General features: G+C 46.7%; 2 protein-coding genes across 3 annotated transcripts in view; one reads left to right on the top strand and one right to left on the bottom strand.

The window, feature by feature from the left end:
* Muc6 (mucin 6, oligomeric mucus/gel-forming) overlaps window positions 1-3,484 on the top strand; it is a 29,043-nt gene extending 25,559 nt beyond the window's left edge. Inside the window, exons 33-35 of the mRNA XM_075975217.1 lie at window positions 391-961; window positions 2,727-2,829; window positions 3,307-3,484. Of these exons, the coding sequence (XP_075831332.1) occupies window positions 391-961; window positions 2,727-2,829; window positions 3,307-3,484 (852 nt within the window). The remainder of the gene's footprint in view (window positions 1-390; window positions 962-2,726; window positions 2,830-3,306) is intronic.
* A 1,105-nt stretch (window positions 3,485-4,589) lies between these two features.
* The window catches only part of Ap2a2 (adaptor related protein complex 2 subunit alpha 2), a 68,206-nt gene continuing 52,863 nt past the window's right edge, over window positions 4,590-19,932 (bottom strand). For both annotated transcript variants that reach the window (XM_075972775.1, XM_075972776.1), the window contains exons 13-22: window positions 19,501-19,732; window positions 19,234-19,407; window positions 16,571-16,734; window positions 12,544-12,626; window positions 10,099-10,188; window positions 8,690-8,813; window positions 7,495-7,611; window positions 7,319-7,388; window positions 7,106-7,240; window positions 4,590-6,367 (exon numbers count right to left, since the gene is read on the bottom strand). In XM_075972775.1, the coding sequence (XP_075828890.1) occupies window positions 6,290-6,367; window positions 7,106-7,240; window positions 7,319-7,388; window positions 7,495-7,611; window positions 8,690-8,813; window positions 10,099-10,188; window positions 12,544-12,626; window positions 16,571-16,734; window positions 19,234-19,407; window positions 19,501-19,732 (1,267 nt within the window). In that variant the 3' untranslated portion in view covers window positions 4,590-6,289. The remainder of the gene's footprint in view (window positions 6,368-7,105; window positions 7,241-7,318; window positions 7,389-7,494; window positions 7,612-8,689; window positions 8,814-10,098; window positions 10,189-12,543; window positions 12,627-16,570; window positions 16,735-19,233; window positions 19,408-19,500; window positions 19,733-19,932) is intronic.

Raw genomic sequence — 19,932 nt, 5'->3', positions numbered from 1 at the left:
CCGTCATCCACACCACTGTCATTATTTCCAACATCCTCTCTGTCCCCCACTCCCAAGTCCCCTAACACCCCAACTCTCCAACACACACCATCAGTTTCTCCTTCTATGTTACTGAGTACAATTCTTTCAACAAGCCCAATGATGGGTACACGTTCTCCCACCACAGAACCACCTGTCTCCTCTAGTACAACTGCTACTACCCCAGTTAATTCTACATTTACCACAGCAACAACTCCCTCAGAGCTGAGCCCATCCTCAGTTCCCCACAGTTCTGTTTCCCCTTCCCCTTCTCTCCCAACAAGCTTCCCATCCACTGTGGTTTCTCTCAGTAGTGTCCCACATTCTCCCTCTGTTCCTTCCCCCACCTCTCTCCTGTCCACATCTTTTCAGTCTTCAGCATCCTCCCATTCTTCGTCCATGACGTTCCCTCTCACTCCTACTCCCAGCTCAGCATCACATTCGCCATTGTTCACTATCCCCGCCACAGTGTCTTATCCTTCATCCGTTTCTTCCTTTGAGTCCCCAACTACTGCCTCTACTCCTGTTATTTCCTCTGTTTTACCCCTTGTCACCTCGTCCATTCCTTCCTCTGCTCTCCCCACTTTCTACACAACTCCCACCCTATCTAGTAGGCCCACCGCCAGCATTAGCCTTTTATCCACTGCCAAGACTACATCTTACGTCCCCACCTTTTCTTCGTTCTCCTCAAAGTCCACCACTTCCCAGTTTACTTCCCTCACTACCCAAGCCTCTACATCTGGGCTGCTGTCTTCAACCATGGGCATGACAGTCTTCCCAAGTTCCCCAGACACCAACCACACAGCTAGACCCCCTGGTACCAGCCCAGTGCCTACAACTGCGTTCCTGAGCAGCCCTGCTACTACCAGAGGAAGCTCCTCGCCTTCTACCCTAGTGTCAGCCTCCAAACCGGACTCTTCGATCTCTCCATCCCCCCAACCTGGTAAGCGGTGCCATTGGCTGACTCCTTGGTCCCACCCTACTTACTTTCCAGTTGTTTACTCCACAGAATTCTTCACAAGAGTGGTCTGCTGTATAGTATGTTTTTCTTCCCATTGTCCTTTGGTGCTTCCATGAATGCCTGATCCTGAAGCTTCTTTTGGGTATTTGTAGACCTAACTGCAAGTTCCTTTCTCTTCGCCTCTCACAAGCACTATTCTGTATTCCCCCATCTGTCTGAATTAGGGACTTGATCCCATACATTTCAGGCCCATTTGACTTCTCTAGCCCCTCTGTTTCCTGCAAGGAACTCACCAGTGGCCCACATGCCTCTCTTGTTGCTAACGTCTCTAAGCAGCGCTCCACACCTGCCCCTTGGGAAGCTAGCATGTGAGACCTGGTTGTTGCTAGCATCTCTAAGCAGCGCTCCACACCTGCCCCTTGGGAAGCTAGCATGTGAGACCTGGTTGGGCCTGAAGTTAGGGGACATGCAGTCTACGTCAGTGCTAAAGAAAATGATACCCTTAGTCCTCGCCCAGCTCATCCGAGGGGACATGCAGGAGGCATAGGAGGGATGGAGGCCAGGTAAGGCCTGGAAACTAGTGTGTACATTTCTCATTGCCGTGGACCCAACGACAACCAGGGTCCCCACAGGGCAGTGATCCCTACAGGGTCAGCCTGCACAGGAACATGAGTTCAACATATACTGTGAAGACACCCGATTTGAGTGTTCCTCTCAAGACACCCACCTTGGGACCAGGCTCTGCACACATGCTCTAGGCCTCCCTTGTGCAGGAAGTCCTCACAGAGCCAGCAATCAGTTCCAGTCTTATGGTTACAGACTGTCACTTTAAGTTCAGGCTCTTTCCCTAGAAAATGGCCTCGGGAAGTGAGGAGAGAAAGCAGAGTGTCATTTGAACAGAAGAACACCAGACAATCAGAGCAGGGATAAGTAAGCACAGGAGAGAGACGATAAATATATGGAGCATATCTGTCACCCACAAATCATTTTTAACTTAAACCGTGTTGTGTGGAAACTTCCAGGAGCCAGTTCTCTCATCAGGTGACTTCTAGTGACCTGTCGGACCATCTTACCAGCCCCCAACTTTTTGTTTTGTTTTTCAAGAAAGGGTTTCTCTGGCTGTCATAGGACTCTCTCTGTAGACCAGGCTGGCCAGGAGATCCACCCGCCTCTGCCTCCCAAGGGCTGGGATTAAAGGCGTGCGCCACCACCACCCAACCCCAATTTTTAACTTTGTAACCCAAGTACCACTGGACAGTATCTAACCTGGGCTCTTGAACTCACTGACTTCCCACCTATGCCTCCTGAGTGCTGATTCTACGGGTGTCCACCCCCAGACACTGCCCCCACTGGCAGTTCCGAAGGTCAAGAGAGCTGCCAGCCTGCTGAGACATCACCACCACCATTTGTCACTGGCTGTCATAGCCTCTGAAACCCTTCCAGAAGTCCAGAGCAAAAGGCTTTCTCTGCTGTGTCCCTTAACCCAGGTGGCACAATGCTATTCTCAGATACTGCATGATCTTTTGTGAGGGATCCTCCTTTGGTCCTTAGTATGTCCTACATCCAACAGACCTAAGACACTTTTACTGGGGATTGTGAATGACTGACTCAGATCTACCTGGGCCTGGTTCAATGTCAGATTCTTTAAGGAAGCCTTGAATACTGAAGGGAAAGCTGCTACACAGAGAAGAGAGTCGGGTGGGGACTAGGCTGGAACTGAGACCTGCTCTTGGGCCCCCATCTCCAGAGACCTGCAGCTTGCAGGAAGAGGAGCGAGAGATTACCTACCAAGGCTGCACAGCAAATGTGACTCTACCTCGTTGCCAGGGTTTGTGTGCCTCCTCTGTCAGGTGAGTTTTTGGCAAACACCCTCCTTTTCGCTGGGACCCAAACCCAACCAGGAGCTGGGTTCTCAAAGTTTCCCATACCTACTCTGACAAATAGAGTGGTGAGTGGTTCTCAGCCTATGGGTCGTGACCCTTGGGAGAGGGGTTGGATGACCCTTTCACTGTCAACTAAGACAATTGGGAAACACAAATATTTACTTATGATTAATAACTATAGAAAAATTAGTTATAAAGTAACAATAAAAACAATTTTTATAGTTGAGTATCGCCATAATATAAGGAACTGTACTAAAGGGTCACAGCATTAGGAAAGTTGAGAACCACTGCTCTGGGCAGTTCATTCTGGCCACACTTTCCTTGCCCATGAGCAAGTGCTGACTCCAGAGGGCCTACAAATCAGTTATAGTATCCATTCTACTTTGGGACTGGCCTAGAGGGAGGGGGCCAATCCTGACCATACTGTTCTCTGCTTCTTGGCAGTTTCAATACCGACACCCTGCAGTTGGAGACCTACTGTGGCTGCTGCCAGCCTCTAAATACCTATGAGAAGCAAGTCTCCCTGCCCTGTCCAGATCCCAATGCACCAGGTCAGCAGCTCACACTCACCCTCCAAGTGTTCAGCAGTTGTGCATGTAGCCCCCTGAAATGCAAGGACTAAATAACAACTGGTTTCTTGGGCACAAGGGGGTCAAAAACAGACAGACACACATGCAAAAGCCATTTCTGATACTTCCCCAACACTGTAACAAGCAATCCTCTTACTGGCCACTGGCATGGCCTCAAAAAGACCTTGGACATGGCTCACCCTGAGACAGCGGAGAAACAGAGCAACAGCTGTCATGCAAAGACTCCTACCATCTACCTCCTGCAGACCTTGACCAAGCAAAACAGACCTTCTGTGGAAATGAACTACTCACATCCCTTCAACCTTTGATGCCTTGGGAATTTCCTGTCCACCTGTATACACCTCCCAGCCTCTGGCTATAATGCCCAAGAGATCAGAGCACCAAAGAAGGTGCTGGGAAGACTGGGTGGGGTACCTGGGGAGACACTGGGAATAACAGGAGGAAGATGCAGGAGTATGAACCTTGGGTAGGGGGCAGGCAGCAAGATAAGCACCAGAGAGGCACAAGGAAAGGTCTCCCCAGAGTCAGGGAGAAGTAAAAGCATTGGTACCCGCTAGACAGGAGGCCATCACCCAACAATGAGCAGATTCCAAATAAACTGGTTCTTTTCAAGGCAGAACCTGGTGTATGCATGCTGCTGTCTTCTTCCAGGATCCTGAGCATGATGTCACAAATATCTGCACAGAGCAGGTCATCAGGACCTGGGACTGCGCTTGGTGGGGCTAAGACAGAAATGCCCTGGTCTTGAGATACTTCCATCTAGGATTTTGCTAAGTCTATGCTGAATGAAACCCACTATCTTCCAGGCTTCCCAGGCAAGGACCATCTCTCATGTGCAGCCCCAGAGTGGGGCAAGGGAGAGAAGTCCTGAGTCCATGGGTCCTATGTGCTTAGATCAAATCTTCCAGGCACAGACTTCAGTGAACTGTAGCCACAGACTTATGGTAGTATATGGACCCATGCTAGGCTCAACACACCCAGCATCACACAGACAGAGCTAGGGCAATCACTTCCTGAGGTACCCCTGAATTTAGAGGCAAGCAGCACTTGAGAGTCCTTGGTTCTGAGTTGTACTCAATTCCACAGGGCAAGGACTGAGGCCAGTACCGGACACTCCACATAAAGATCACACAAATGTTCCAGTTTCCTGTCCTAGCATTTATTTATTTTTTCCTCTGAGAACAAGCACACGGTACTGACGGAGGCCCAGGAGTCACAAAGAGTGGGCCTGTGCCCCAGCAGCTTCCATGTGCAGGGACATTACTGAGCTAGACACCATCACTGGATAGCACATGGTACATAAGCCACAGCCACACAGACTGAGCTCTCAACATGGTCCTTGCAGCCGTATGTGGATTGCATGTAATGGAGAGCCACGATGTCTAGCTACTGGAGCAAGAGAACTCCAGAGGCTCACTGTGGCCACAGCTAGATCATCCTCCTGCGACACAAGCCTGTGCCGTGGCAGATATGGATCACAACAAATGGCAGCCAGACTAAGGGCTTCATGGAACACAAGGGTCAGCATAGCAGGTGTTGGCTGCTCTGAACTAACTGCCCGGGCTGTACAGAGTGGGGCTGCAGAAGCTTGAGTGGACAGGAACCCTGCTACTATCCTCAGATCCACCATGGCAGGCTGGCAGCCTGAGGGGGGAAAAAACCCCTCATGCATATGTGACCACACCCAGTGCTCCAAGTGAGCAAGGGGCATCAACACTGCTGTGTAAGTACAGATAAGCCTGTACAGCTGATCCACAGCAATCCCGGGCATCATCTCAAGACCGAGTGCAGGGCTCCAGCCCGGTATCCCAAAGCTTCTGACATGGTCAATGCTCTTCCCCTGATGGGCCACACATACAGTCCAATGCCCCCAAAAGGGTAACTAACAATTGAGCCGCCAGTACTCAAGTTAGGAAGTCCAGTGCATTCTTAGCAGAGCACCTGCCTGGGCTGCCATTTTTCACCCCTGCCTCTCACTTCAATACTGCAATTAGGCCTCCCTTTCCCACCCAACCACAAGGGCTTCACAGAAGTGAGAGTGCAATACTGGGGCACCAACTAAGACCCTCTGGAGAGAAGCACACTTTATGAATTATCACTTCACCACCTTACCCATTAACCTTCAAGTCCCTAGAATGTACTATAAGAACAGCACATTCATTAAAAACAAAAGATGGGTGATGTCCATGTTTTCCAAAGTCAATAGGAACCTCTCTACCCACCATGCTGCAAACCTAAGGTCTCAAATAAGTAGTGAAATGTTTAAGCTGTCCCTTTAAGAACACTGGTATGCTAGGCACAGGATCCTGCCATGAATGGGGCATGGATTTGCCAACAGTCATAAACACAAGCCTTTCGGCACCATCAGGTAGTGCTATAGCAAACCCCAAGAGCTCTGCTCAGCCCATGTGGTCACACACCTCTAGGCCACTGCTGTTACCATCCAGCATGGCCACATAGCCCTGTGTTAACCTTATAAGCACATGGCGCTGTTTCTGGATTCTGAGAATGAGTCAGTGGCATTTTAATAAAATTTGAACAAAATTTCCACTTTCATTCAAACTTCTAATTTCCCTTTAATTTGTAGTTGAACCACGGGACTGCCTTGAATTTCCAGGTCCAGGCACCCTTCTTTGATGGAGCAGGCCTGCTGCAGCCCTTCTCAAACTGTCCTGCATCCCCTCCACACCCACGGGGCTGGCTGTAGGAGTACGACTGGAGGTGCCTTGAGCGGCAGCTTTTCAGACAAGGGGTGTTTATCTGCAGTGCGGTACAAAGACAAACGGTAGAGACAAGAGAGACGCACAAACAAAAAGCCTGCTCTTCTGGCCTGTGGATTAGAACTGTTCCGACAGCAATTCACATAGTCTTTGAGAGACGGTGTCTTTGCTGGTACGCAGCGTGAGTCGGTACATCTGAAATAGAGAGCAGCAGGGTGAGCAGGCACTGAGCCCCAGGCTCTTAGGTATTTTTGTGGTACAGGCCTCATCATTCACAGAAGCCACCCCCACCACCACCACCACCAAGCTCAGTTTTACCAGTAAAAATAGAAAAGTCTAATAAAAGCAAGTGTTTGCAGCAAAGGGGCATGGATGTTAGTGAGGTGGGAGTCAGCCTTTTGTATTCTGAGACACAGTCTTACTGTGTAGCCCAGGTTGGCAAGCTGTTACACCTCCTGCCTTCTCATCCTGAGTATTGAGATTATAGGGATGCACCACAATACACAACAAGCTTGAGAGCTTCTCATCAAGTTAACTATGCAGCACCCTTAGAGATGACCATTACACTCCCCAAACCACCCAAGTGTTGTGAAAACAAGTACCCAGAATCAATAGAATACATAGACTGGAGTTTCAACAACACTGCTAAAGCAAGCAGCAATGCATACCACGTTCAAGGAGGGAGGAAGAACAAGATAGCACCAGGAGAGCTGGGCAGACACAACTCAGAGCTAGGCTACTACATGGGCAACGTGGTGGCATGCCAGGCCTTCTGTGAGGAGAGGGAAATCTATGTGCTCTGATGGCCAGTTGTTCTAAGTGTCTGCACTGTCATATGACCAACACTTAGAATCTGAGTGTCTCCATAAATAAACTTCACCAAAATAAAAAAACAACACAATCATATTCATCCTCCTGCTATGGAGGCCTCACCTGAGCTTGCAGATTTGGCTCCAGGCGCAGCAAGCAGCCGATCTGGGTGGTTTTGGTATGGATTATGCCAGCACCCACAAAATTTGCAGGGTTCGGATCAACTTCCTCAAGGAGTGCAGAACCAAATCCAATAATCTATACAGAATGAAGAGGCAGGTCAGGATGCACTGGTCACAATTCCTGCCTCAGCAACATTGCCATACAACCCTTTACCTTTGCTTTAGTGATCTCTGTGTCCATCGGATGCTTTGCTTTGAAAATATTCTGCACTTCTTGCTGTGGACTACAAAAAGCAGCATGTTAGTACTATAAACCACGCAGAGACCCATAGATCATCCTGTCCGAGGACAGCCCCATTCCCCTCTCCACCCATAGTACAGCCCTCTCACTTGCTCAACTGCTTCCAACGTTGAAAGAAATCCTGAGAAGCCATTTCTGTGGGCTGGAAAAATTTGTTGAGCGTAATGGGCAGCTTAACAGACACATTCTGGAAGGTACCACCATACCTATAACAACAGAGTCATGTTATGGAGAACAAATACCTGGTCAAAATGTTCCAGTTCATGGGTCTTCAGAACTTAGAGAATGGCCATGTGGCCACCCATCCCAACAACAGCCACTAAGACTGCATACCAACAGTATTCTTGGAGGAGCTAAGCCACAACCTCCACCCGTTACGGTCCATGTCTATGCCATTCACAGGTGAGTAAGGGACCAAAGTCACTGCTTTGTGCCAAGTGTCAAAGGACCGGTTCCTCTCAGTCCTACTCCTTTGGCAAATGAAGACCCAGGACAGGCCCAAGCAGACTATCAAATCAATTAGCCTTATAGCTCCCCAAACAAGGAACCATTGTGATGACTAAAAGTAAGACTACATGCCATGACCCAGAAGTCTAACTCCACACCAGCTACCATCATTGTCCCTCAAGCTGTCCTTTCAGCATCAGCAGACAGCACTGCTACAGGCTAATGCTCTTGTACACTGTAAAGATTTGTCACTCATATTGGTTTAATACAACGCTGATTGGCCAGTAGCTAGGCAGGATATATAGGCAGGAAACTAGACTAGGAGAATTCTGGGAAGAGAAAAGGCAGAGCTGCAGTCACGAGAGACGTAGTGGAAGCAAGATGAGAATGCCTACTAAGAAAAGGTTCTAAGCCATAGATAAGAATTATGAGTTAATTTAAGTTGTAAGAGCTGGTAAATAATAAGTCTGAGCTAATAAGCCAAACATTTTATAATGTGTGTATTTGGAACTGAATGGCTGCAGGACCAGGCGGGACAGACACTTCTGTCTACACAGCAGGAGAGCCTGGCTCTCTGCCTCCAGGGAAGCAGGCCTTTCCATGTCTCACCACAAAATCACCTGGGTCAGAAATAGCGTAGCCCACAGACCACAGAGGAGACTCAAACCCCATGGGTGCCATGTCATGGTCACAGAAGCCTCCTCCCTCTCCACTTGCTCCCATCTTCTGGAAGCTCCAGGTCTGGCAGGACTTTGCATACATGCACAGCAGTAACTAATTAATGCCCTTGAGAAGCACACAGGTTGGGAAAGGGCACAAGAAGCGTACACCCCTCACCTGAACTGGATGTTGAGGACAGGTGCCTCTGTGAAATCAGATATACACTCAATGTTGACCACCTGTTGCACCTGTGCGCCCCCATCCACAGTTGGGTCCACAGGCTTGGTCTGCAGGTTCAGATGTGAGCACATTAAGGAGTCCAGGCAGGCAGGGAAAATGGGAATAGCATAGCCAGCCCACAACAGAAAGCAGCAGGGGCCCCCTACAAACCACTCTGCCAGCATCATAAATCAAGGCCCAGAACTGTTGCCAGCCTGTCCTTCCACCATTCAACATCTCCCACTGGCCCAGACCACCCACAGTCATTATGTATCTGACTAATCCCTTTCTCTAAAAGACCTTGGATGTTGTACACTAGCTGCATACTGGCCTTGACACTGCCCAAGTGAGCTCTGGAACTGTGATGACTCCTGCTGTGCTCAGTAGAAGCTATGAGTTAGTAGAAGCTATGCCTGCTAACTCAAAGGCTTTACAGATCAGTGTAGCTCTGCACTTCTGCAAGCCAGAGGTTGCAACATGTGAACTGGAGCCTCTAGGCTCACTGAAACACCTTTGTATCCAGGATCCATGGAATCATAACTAGACTTGGGCCGTTTCTGCTTCCCTCTGCATTCTGCATGGCAACCTGTGCCCACAGCTCATGATCCCACGAAAAAGAGACACATAGACAGTAGTTCTGTATGCATCGGTCCTTTGAGTGTGTAACAGGGGAATGCTGGAGATAGAACTAGGATTTTGCTTATACTTCGTAAGTGTGCCTTCCACCACTGAGTCACATCCCTAAACACTACCCCAGTATTTTTTACTTATTTCCAAATAGTTGTATATTTAAATATATCATCTCCAATTGAACACAGATCTACTACAAAGATGATACCCACTGTTCTACATACTATGAGTTGAGCCCAAGGTTCGCATCCCTGGCCGTTGTGGATCCTGGTCTGCACACTGCAGCAGACCCCAGCTGTCCATCTCTCACAGCCCCTCAGCTGCAGCCATCCAACATTCCTGACCATTCCTGATGGCTACATGGAGCCATCCTCTACGTGAGCAAAGGATGTGCCAAATAACACCTAAGCCCAGCAAGCACGAGATGCTCCATACCGGCTAGTTACCACAGGATCACTCTGCCTTCGGCCACAGCACCCATAGGGGGACTTCACAGAGTAAAGGGCAAATGATATCCACAGGAGAGCAAAACAAGCAGAGAGTGACTCACACAACAAGATGAAAGGCACAGCTGTGTGGGTGGTGTCGGATGCACCAACAGGACAACTCAAAGGGAAGGCCGTGGTTTGACTGCGATATGGAAAACACTGCCATTTGAACAAAAACAGCCCCCCCAAACTTCCTCTAACCCTAATTTCTGTCTGTCTGTCTGAGACCCTAGAGATAAACAAGGATATTAGCCTGAAGGTCATCAGCACAGATTAGTGTTGGAGTGAAGTTCAGGAACTGCGTGGAGGTCTTGTTACCATAAAATATGAACATTCGGCCTAGGAAGAAACAGAGATAGTTTGTTTTATAACACATTATGTCACATTTATCATGAATAGTCAGTCAAAAGTGGCCCCTGCAATTCCCAGTTAGATATATTATTGTAAACTATGACTATTGCTAAAATATAAAAACAACTTTGTGTGTGTGTGTGTGTGTGTGTGTGTGTGTGTGTGTGTGTGTGTGTGTGTGTGTGTGTGCGCGCGCGCGCGCGCGCGCGCGCGCGCGCCTCTGGCCTAGAACTCTCAATGTATTCCTGGCTGGCCCTGACATGACAACCCTTCTGCCTCAGCCTCCCAAATGCTAGGATTATAAACACAGGCCACTATATTAAGCTTCTAGTTTAAAAGTAGCATAGCAGGCAAGCAAAGTAGCATTTGCCTGTCATCCCAGTGCTTGAGAGGTAGAAGCAGGAAGATCAGGGGTTCAAGGCCAACCTCATTTACATAGAACATTTGAGGACAGCCTGGGGTACATAAACTGGGCAGTGGTAGCTCTCGCCTTTAATCCCAGCAGAAGCAGGCAGATTCCTGTGAATTGAAGGCCACTCTAATCTACAGAGCAAGTTCTAGGATAGCCTCCAAAGCTGTAGGGAAACCCTGTTTAGGAAAAACAAAACAAAAACAAAAACACAAAAAAAAAGAGCCTGTTTCAAACACAAAACAAAAGCCAAATAAAAAATAGCATGGCAGAATGAGAAAAGGGAAATGGGGATGGGAGGGTATCTTCTCTTCTGCCCCTCACACCTGCCCTTGGGCCTCCTTTTTATGTAGTTACTCAAGGGTAGAAGTCAGATTTCTGTAAATTAGAACCACAACCACAGACACAAGGTCAGGAGGACAGCAGAGCCCTCTGAGGAACGGCCTGCCCTGTGTTGAAGGCACCTAGACCCAACCATACATCCTCCGCTTTTGTCTACCAGCTGACTCACTCGGTGATACTAACAGCCAGGACTGTCCTTCTAACACGCCATGCCCCTACAGTGACCAATCAGGACATGCTCCCTGTATCAAATGGCTAGATCCTGTTGACACTTACACCCTTGGAGTTCAGAAAGGAAACCAAACACTAAAAGTTGTGAAAAAACAGTTTAGCTTCCCTCCTCAACCAAACCTGGTGAAATCACCATGACAAGGGGCAAAGCCTTGGTCAGACCAGACACAGGGGAGCAGTCTCATCAGCCTGGCATCTCTCAGATAAATGCTACTGGTCCCCAGAATCCTGCAGGGCTGCAGGGCTGCAGGGCAGGTCTACTCCCTTTTCACAGACATCAAATCCACCTTAGTAGTAACTCCAACAGTGTGGTGGGCAAAATGTTTTCTTTTATGACTCAAGAAAATTCCCTTCCTTTTTAATTGTGGTAAAGTGTATATAAGTTAAGTCATGCTAGGTACATAGCTTAGTAATGTATAGCTATCCCCAACATCCCATTTTCCATGTTACTAGTCAGTGCACAGATTATAAACATTTCTCATTATATAATTTCCCCTAATTCTTTTTGGTTTTTTAAATTTACTTTATTTTAGACAGGATCTTACACTATTACCAAGGTTAGCCTGGAACAAATGACAATCCCCCTGTCTCAGTCTCCCAAGTGCTGGAACTAGAGATGTAAGCACCATACCTGCCCTTAAATTTTTGTTTTTTGGTGGTGGTGTTGCTGCTGAAGGAACTCTTGCTATGTAACCTTGGCTTGTCTGGAACATGCTATCTAGCCCAGAGTGCCCTCAAATACGCAAATCTCCTGTCTCTGCCTCCAAATGCTGGGTTTACTGTGGGCCCATATTTCTGTATGGCACAAAAGCCATAAGCCCGATCTGAGGTGGTCGGGTAGCTCTGCAGACAAGCTGTCTCTGCGTAACAATAGCAAGGATGTACTGATCCTTTCTTTCTTTTGTTAGAAATGTAGGTCACCTGAGGAGAGGTGTTAGCTGGTCAGGATGTTTGGTGCTTACTTCTTGGTAATTTGGATGCTAATTCAGGCCTACGTGACAGCTAGCATACAGGTAGAATGCAGACATGACTAAAGTCCATTCACCTGGTTGCCTAGGAGACTGCCTAATGTGTTTTCCCGCTCAATTTATGTGATGATATATAAGCTGTTTGGAGAATAAACATGGGAAATCTTTGGGAGATCGTCAGGAGAAAAGACCCTGAGATGCCCTTCCATGATGACTGTGTAAGTTGTGTCTGATTATTCCTAGCGACTCCGTAACAGTCCCAGTTAGGGAAAAGAATTATCTATGTTGGACCCACACGGGCTTCAACAGGTTACATTTGTGTGTCACCATGCTTGGCTATTTCTCATAATTTCTTTTTTTCTTAAAGAAATTGTCATTAAGTAAAACACATACCTAAATTCTGCCGAAATTCAGACTTAAGTCCAATCTGAAGCAGCTGGTTCTCAAACAACACACCATTATTTTTACAAACAAACCTAGGAAAAAAGGATAGTGAAGCATCACTCAGAGCCACCTGCAGCAAGCAGAGTTAGAAAGGGTTTACAGTATTTTGGAGCAAAAATATTTCTGTGGAGACAGAAGAGACAAAGTGAAGTGCTTCAAGGATCTTTCTTATCCCAGTCTTTAAAGCTGGAGCTAGAGCCAGTATCTGGTGGCAAGCTTCCTCAGGTGCCACTCAGAAACAGATGGTGTCACCTGTGACTATCACCCAGGGAGATCTGGGGTAAGGAAGCTAGGAATGGGGAATATGTAGAGGGTGCAGTTGGATTCTCAGTGCCTGAGACAGTGACATGTGGCAGCACATCTTAAGGTCTCAATGCACACTTGAATAGGCTCAGGGACCAAGCTGAGTGACCTCTGCCCTAGATCATACAGCAATCAGCTCAGCCAACTTTTCTACAGTTGAGCTGTTCCCTTGTGCCTGGGCACGCAGGGCAGAGGACCTCTACAGCTCCCACTCTGCACTGTGCCACAAGAACAATGGAAACAGAGTACCCTCTGAACATACCATAGGCACAAATGCCAACAGCTCTTCCAAGTCATCCAGCTACAACCCAAAACTGTCTGCCCAGTTCTGGCAACAGTGAAATGTCCCAAAATAAAACACTATCTATTCTGTATAAGAGATAATTTTTCCAACACTTCTGAGAACATATAACAGCGCACATGAGAATGACTGTTCTCTTGTAGGATGTGGCTGGGCTCCAAACACTAGCATAGGGCCCACTTCCCTAGGCCAGCACTCTACTCAGGCCCAGCTTGGATGTTACTCAAGGAGCCTAAGCAGAAGTTATGGGGCTCACACACTTAGATCTGGGTATCAATCTATCATCCAAATGATAAAGAAGCCCTGCCATCCATGAATGTCCAGCTGGCTATTTCCAAAAGGTCATTTCAATTGCACTTGACCTAAGGGAACTCATAGGTAAAGTCATGTTAAGCTTATGGAGGATGCAACCTCCCTCACGCATGCTGCACTGCCCAAAGCAACAGGTCCTTCCACAATGCACCACACAAACATCATGTGGTAACCCTGTGTGGCCACATCAAAGTCAAGACAGGCAAATCCCTACACAGGGTAGTATCCTGAAGAAACATCCCAGAACCTAGAGATGGTATCAAGGATCAGACCAGTAGGTCAGGATAAGGAGAAGTGCATGACCTACTGGAGCTGGACAGCACAAGCCAGAACCTTACACCAACACAGGAAGACTCAAGTCTGCAAACAACTAACACCCATATTCCCTACCCCCATCTTCACAGGACACCAAGGAGTAACTAACCCACAGCCCATGGCTGTCATGGAGTAACAATAACAAAGCAAAACTAGGGTACTCCTAGATACAGACCCTGTAAAAACTAGGGTACATAGCTGAACCCCATGTTGCCCCTTCAACAAGGGTCTAGGAAGCTGGGTTTTCCACAGCTGTAAAATACCAAGCTCAGCAATTCTCAAGCCATCAGAGGTCTGTTCACAGCCTGCTCCAAACACACATTTCCTAACAGGAAGGAAGGATCATGTGCAAAATGAATACAAGGAAATGAAAACTCTAAAACCACAAGAACCCTGGTATCATCTCCAGGCAGGAAACAGAGGTTTCATTCTAACCTCCCCAGACAAAATCCACTGCCACTGGAGGGTACAAGTGAGGAGCTTCACATCAGCCATGAACCAGGATACAGCGGAGTAAGGAGCAGCAAGGGAAGCTGGCAAAATCAGCCAACAAGAAGGAAAGCGATTCTAAACCTTTGAAAGTGGAAAACAGAGAAAGTGGGTGGACAAGAGGCATGTAAGTGAGCATGTAAGGGGCTCGACCCAGGGAGTCAGCAAGTGATATGGGATGTCCTTCTTGTAGATGTGTTGCTTTTAATGGCTAATGAACAAAGCTGTTTCAGCCAGTAGCTTAGTAGAGTAAAGCCAGGTGGGAAATCTGAACAAAGATATATAGAGTAGGCAGAGTCAGGTTTGGAAGAGAGACGAAAAAGTATAAACAGTGTAAAAAGGAAGTAAATAGTTATAAAAAATAAAGTTTTAAAGAAACAGTAAAAGTAATATAAAAAGTACAGACAGTCATAGATTAAAAGTGTAAAGAAAAATAAGCCATGTAAAGATGGAAAATACACAAAAAAATCTGGATTATGTTTATTATTGTGTTTTCTTTAAATTTTTTGACTGTTAATGAGCTAAGTACAGAAAGACATTCCGTTGTACAGGCTGCTAAGAAAAACCAACATATATATTTTAATGGTATCCTGACTTCAAAATTTGAGTCAAAGGATATGTTACCTTGGAAAAGAGATTCTGCATATGTATATTTCTACTCTTGTTTAAGATATTATGCTTATGCGGCTCATTTAAAATATAATGTATAATTAAGAAATACAGGTTAATAGATAATCATCTAGATATATAGAGATATATTTCAGTTAAATATTCTTCAAACCTTTCAAAGATCTACTTAATACAGCATTTAAAATGTTTTAAGAACTTAAGACTTTTCTCAACAGTGACTATTTCAGAGAGGTTTGTGAACAGTGAAGAAACTTGTTATAGAATTTGCCTTCAATGTGACAAGGCTAGCCATTTGGTTCTTGCTTGGACTGCTTGATTAGATATGCTATATAAACTGGACATACAGGACCCACAGAAAATGGTCCTTCAGGGTTCCTGCTTCACTTCATAGAAGAAACTGCCTGACATTCTGCAGGACACAGAAGAAAGCAACTGATGAATATTGTCATTACAGAACAGATCTTTAAATTTCTTGTTTCACGCAAAATTTGCTGGATACTATGGGCCTGTAGGCTAAAGATGGATGCACCAACAATACAGAAGAACTTTAGGTGACTGACTATCCAGGCAGTAAGATGTCTCTGTCAATTCTAGAGTTTGGAAATTGCTTACTTACAGTGCATTTCCTGTTTACTTAGGTAATATTATATCCTTCTGGGGTCTTTGAAGAGTTGAAGACAGACAGTTATAGTTTATCTTAGTTATGATAAAGGATCAATTATATATAAAACTTTAGACTTGCAAAGATAGAATAGATAAGAGTATTTTCCTTAATTTGTCAAATGCAAATGAACTAAATATTGTAACTATAATCCTTGATAACTGTTTTGTATATGTAATTTTACTGTGTTAAAGTTAAAACCTTCCTTTTTATTTAGACAGAAAGGGGGAGATGATATGGAATGTCCTTCTGCATATATGTTGCTTTTATTGGATAATGAATAAAGCTGTTTCGGCCAATGGCTTAGCAGAGTAAAGCCAGGTGGGAAATCTGAACAGAGACATGGAGAGAGAATGGGTAGAGTCAGGGAGACACCATGTAGCTGCCCAAGAAGTAAGTGGTAACAAACCACAAGCCTTGTGGTAAAATACAAAATAACAGAAATGGGTTAATTTAAGATATAAGAGCTAGCTAGAAATATGCCTGAGCTGTGGGCCAAACTGTAATTAATAGAGTTTCTATGTAATTGTTTGGGTCTGGGCAGCCAAGAAATGAACGAGTAGTCAGGGTTCCTGCTTCAAGCAAGAAAGAGCCAGGCAGGTGCCTGAGGCTATGGTGAAAAGGCAGCTATCTATGCACAGCACTGAAGGGGATTTAAAAGGGTATCTGTTAGAGGGTAATAAAAAAACCACACTGACAGAGAGGAAAGCACAAGGGACATGAAGGTGGGGGTAGAGGGATAAGTGGAAAGAAATAAGCTCAGTATTTATCAAATGTCAAAGAAAAGAAACAGCAAGGGTACCATCCGACTCCAAAGCAAAGCACAGGCACTCACATGCTCTCTCTCAACAAGAACACCAGACCCCTCTCTAATAGTACTTTAGGTGTTAGGGACTAAGCACAGAATCACCCATGAGGTACAGCTCCCACCATGCCACCCAGGCAGTACTCAGAAACTGGGCTACCTGGCAAAGTTGTCTTCGGAGCCGGGTGCAAGAGGTGCAACTGCAGAAGCTGAGTCTGAGAACACGTCCACTAGCAGCCCACCGCCAGAAGAGGGAGGGGGCCCCGTGGGAGCAGGGGGAGCAGCTCCCAGACCCAGCAGGTCTGCTGATGGAGAAGGTGTAGACTGGAAGATAAGAAAAGGGAACATCAGCATGGATCCTTGGATGCTCAAGACTCACACAGCCCTGTGTCCACTCCCAGGTCAAGTAACAAGGAAGTTGGGGAAGGGGGCAGGGAGCAAGCAGTCCAGAAACTACAGACCAGCAAGAGAGAGCTGCTGACCACATACAAAATAAGCCTACCCATGAGTTCAGATGAAGACATTCACGTCATTATACCATCATAATTTCATACAACTAGAAAATCGTCTGCATTTTCCCACAAATGCTATTTGAGCAAAACGACAAAGTTCTAAAAATGTTTTGCCACCAAAAACATTGAAATACAGGGGTTAAGAAATAAGTTCATGCACATTACTGTCAACTGTTCAAAAACAGTAAGGTTTGCATACGGTGCAAACAGGGGAATAGGGAGTTCAAGGTTATCCAATGCGACATAGCAAGTTCTAGGCCAGTTTAGGCTGCACAATGAATTCCTGGCTACAATATGAAGGCCTAGTTTCAAACAAACAACAAGAGAAAAGTTTTGGTGTGTGGTCTACTGAGTTTAATAAGGGCCATCTATATAAGGTTGTGGAGCTCTCTGTTGGAGCCTGGTGGGCTCAGCAGTGAACACACAAGTGAAGATTCCACCTCTCAGAATCTATCAATAGCCAAAAGCTCATCAGCAAGGGTTAGAGTCCTGTGAATCTTTCTCTCATCCACAACTGACTGTTGACAGGAATGAAAGAAAGAAACGTGCAGGAAGGAAAATGGGTGGAAGAGGTGGGAAGAGAGTAATCAGTATATATTATACACATGTGTGTAATTATCAAAGAGCAAATTTAGTTAATAAACCTGTAAAATTCAAAAAAGTAAAAAAAAAAAAGATGCAAAGGTAAGCAAACAGATTGCTAGGATGCATTCACAGCTCAGCATTAAGTCTGCTTCCATTATGAAAAGAAGCAGATAAACAAGCACATACACTTCTTACAAACCCTTGTTTTTCAGTCCAGGCAAAAGCATAAGAAAAGAGCCCTTGAAGCCAGGCAGTAGTGGTGCATGCATTTAAGCTCAGCACTCAGGAAGCAGAGGCATGGGAATCTCTGAGTTCAAGGCTAGCCTGGTCTATAGAGTAAATTCCAGGAATGCCAAGGCTACACAGAGAAACCCTGTCTTAAAAGAAGAGAAGGAAGAGGAGAGCAAGGAGAAGGAGTCCTTGAAGTCATTACTGTATCACTCAGGACAAGGGCATAGCTTGTCACCCCACATTCAATACCTAACATTCACAGACCTGACTTACCCAAAGGTGCCCTGCCACACCACGGCCAATTCACACACCTGTGTGCTGTCCACAGAGCTCCCCAGGCCAGTCTATAAATGGTGGGGTGCTACTGGAATGGGACCTTGTGTTCAAGAGTTACTTTGAATAACTTTTGAACATCCATTGGTCATTCACAAAGGCAAACATCAGAAAACTAGATCCTGAAGCCATTCTAATAGAGCACATCTTAGACAGAGCGGGTGCCCAGTGGTTGCAAGTACCCTGCACACAAGTGGCAACAGTCTGTCCCAGCCACAGAAACTCCTTCAAGTAGGGGCAGAACTCAGAGTGGGCCTCAGCAAAGAAAGCTGAGTGTAGAAATATATTAACAGGGAAGCCAAAATGTTTATTCTTTGAAACAGATGTAATATGCTGTGCTTTTATAGTTCATGGTTAGGCATGTGACAATGTGTATGAGTATTATTTCAAATAAATGAGACACCCTGAGTCTTTGTCATGTGAGGGGCAAAGGTATGAGTGACAGCCTTGCCAGACCTTAGGCCAGGCACAGTCTTAATTGCTGCTATTGGTCAGGAACTAAGGAGGCTGGGGACATAGTAAGCTCCTGGGTCCCCTCATGTGGCTGCATAACTCTTTCAAAAGGGCTACCAAACAAAGCAACACATATTCCCCTCCAAAGGGAACAGGGTCACAGAGAGGCTGGCCAAAGAAGAACTAGAAAAGCCTGGGATTATAGCATCTGATGAACCACATCTACAGCAACCCAGGGCAAAGGTGGTCACAAAACCACATTTCTAGCCCTGCTTTAGTTAAAAGACGGTAACAAAGCTCTCCAAATGGCGTCTCCCACCAACGACCATCAGATGTTGTGTTCCTCCATCCACAGGAACAGCTCCATTGTGTCACATCAAGGGGAAGTTTGTTCTACTTCAGTCACTAAGGGAAACCTCCAAGAGGAAAAAGGCAAGCAATTCTAAATTTATGAAGAACACACACCAGGTCTCCTCTAGAAGTGTGTAGTCTTGGGTCTAAAATAAGTTCACCACAGAGAGCCACAGGTGCTCACCTGACCCCAAAAAGCTAAAAACTGGTCTCATAGAATAGGTTGCCCTGACCACATGTCCAGCGCTGGATTCCACGGGACTACCCACAATCTTTCTCACAGACACCAGGACTGTCATTCCCAAGTCTAGGAACGGAGGCCCTGATGGGCACCAGGTACACAGTGGCAGGGACCCACCGCTGCACTGGTGCTGGCTGGAACAGGTTCAGGACCCCCATTCACATCGATGCTTCGCTCACGCTTGCTCTCCTCCAGGTCAGTCACTGTGCTCGGGCCCTTCTTCTTCTTCAGCTTGGCCAAGATGGAGGACTCACGCTCAGGGAAGGGTGGCATCTCCTCCAGGACAGTTGCCTATTGGAAGGAATAGAAGTTGGTGTGGCCATTCTGGCACCCATTACCAGCCCAGTGGCCCCAGCACCAAACAGCCCAGCCAGGAGCCCGCACCAGGATGTCGGTGCTGGCAACAGTACTCAGTCGCAGGTACTCCACAGCCCGCTGCTGCAGCTCCACATCTGCATTCTTCAGTTGGCTGTCGCTGCGCAGCACGTCCTGAATGGTAGCCTTTACCTCTGGAAAGAGGTTCACGAACTTGATGTAGGTGGACAGCAGGAGTGCCCGGGTGGGGACGCTGCACAAGTGGAACTTGGAGTGGAGCAGGTTGAACTGGATCAGAGGGCTTGAGAGGGGCAGAGAGCACAGACGGGGAGTCACACTATCTCATCTGTCCCATGTGCTGTCTTGTGTTCAGCCTGCACCTGCAGTGGGGACCCTATGCTAAAGCAGTGCCTCTTTAAGGAGGGCATACTGCCAGCTCCCAGTGTAAGGGTTTCCTCCTCCCTCAGGATGTCAAAGCAGTGTAGACAGGGAGCGGGGCAG

This window comes from Microtus pennsylvanicus, chromosome 5 (assembly GCF_037038515.1).
Source record: "Microtus pennsylvanicus isolate mMicPen1 chromosome 5, mMicPen1.hap1, whole genome shotgun sequence".
In the NCBI taxonomy this organism is placed as follows: Eukaryota; Metazoa; Chordata; class Mammalia; order Rodentia; family Cricetidae; genus Microtus; species Microtus pennsylvanicus.
Note: the sequence above shows the minus strand (reverse complement) of the source record. Positions and strands in the feature narration are given on the sequence as shown.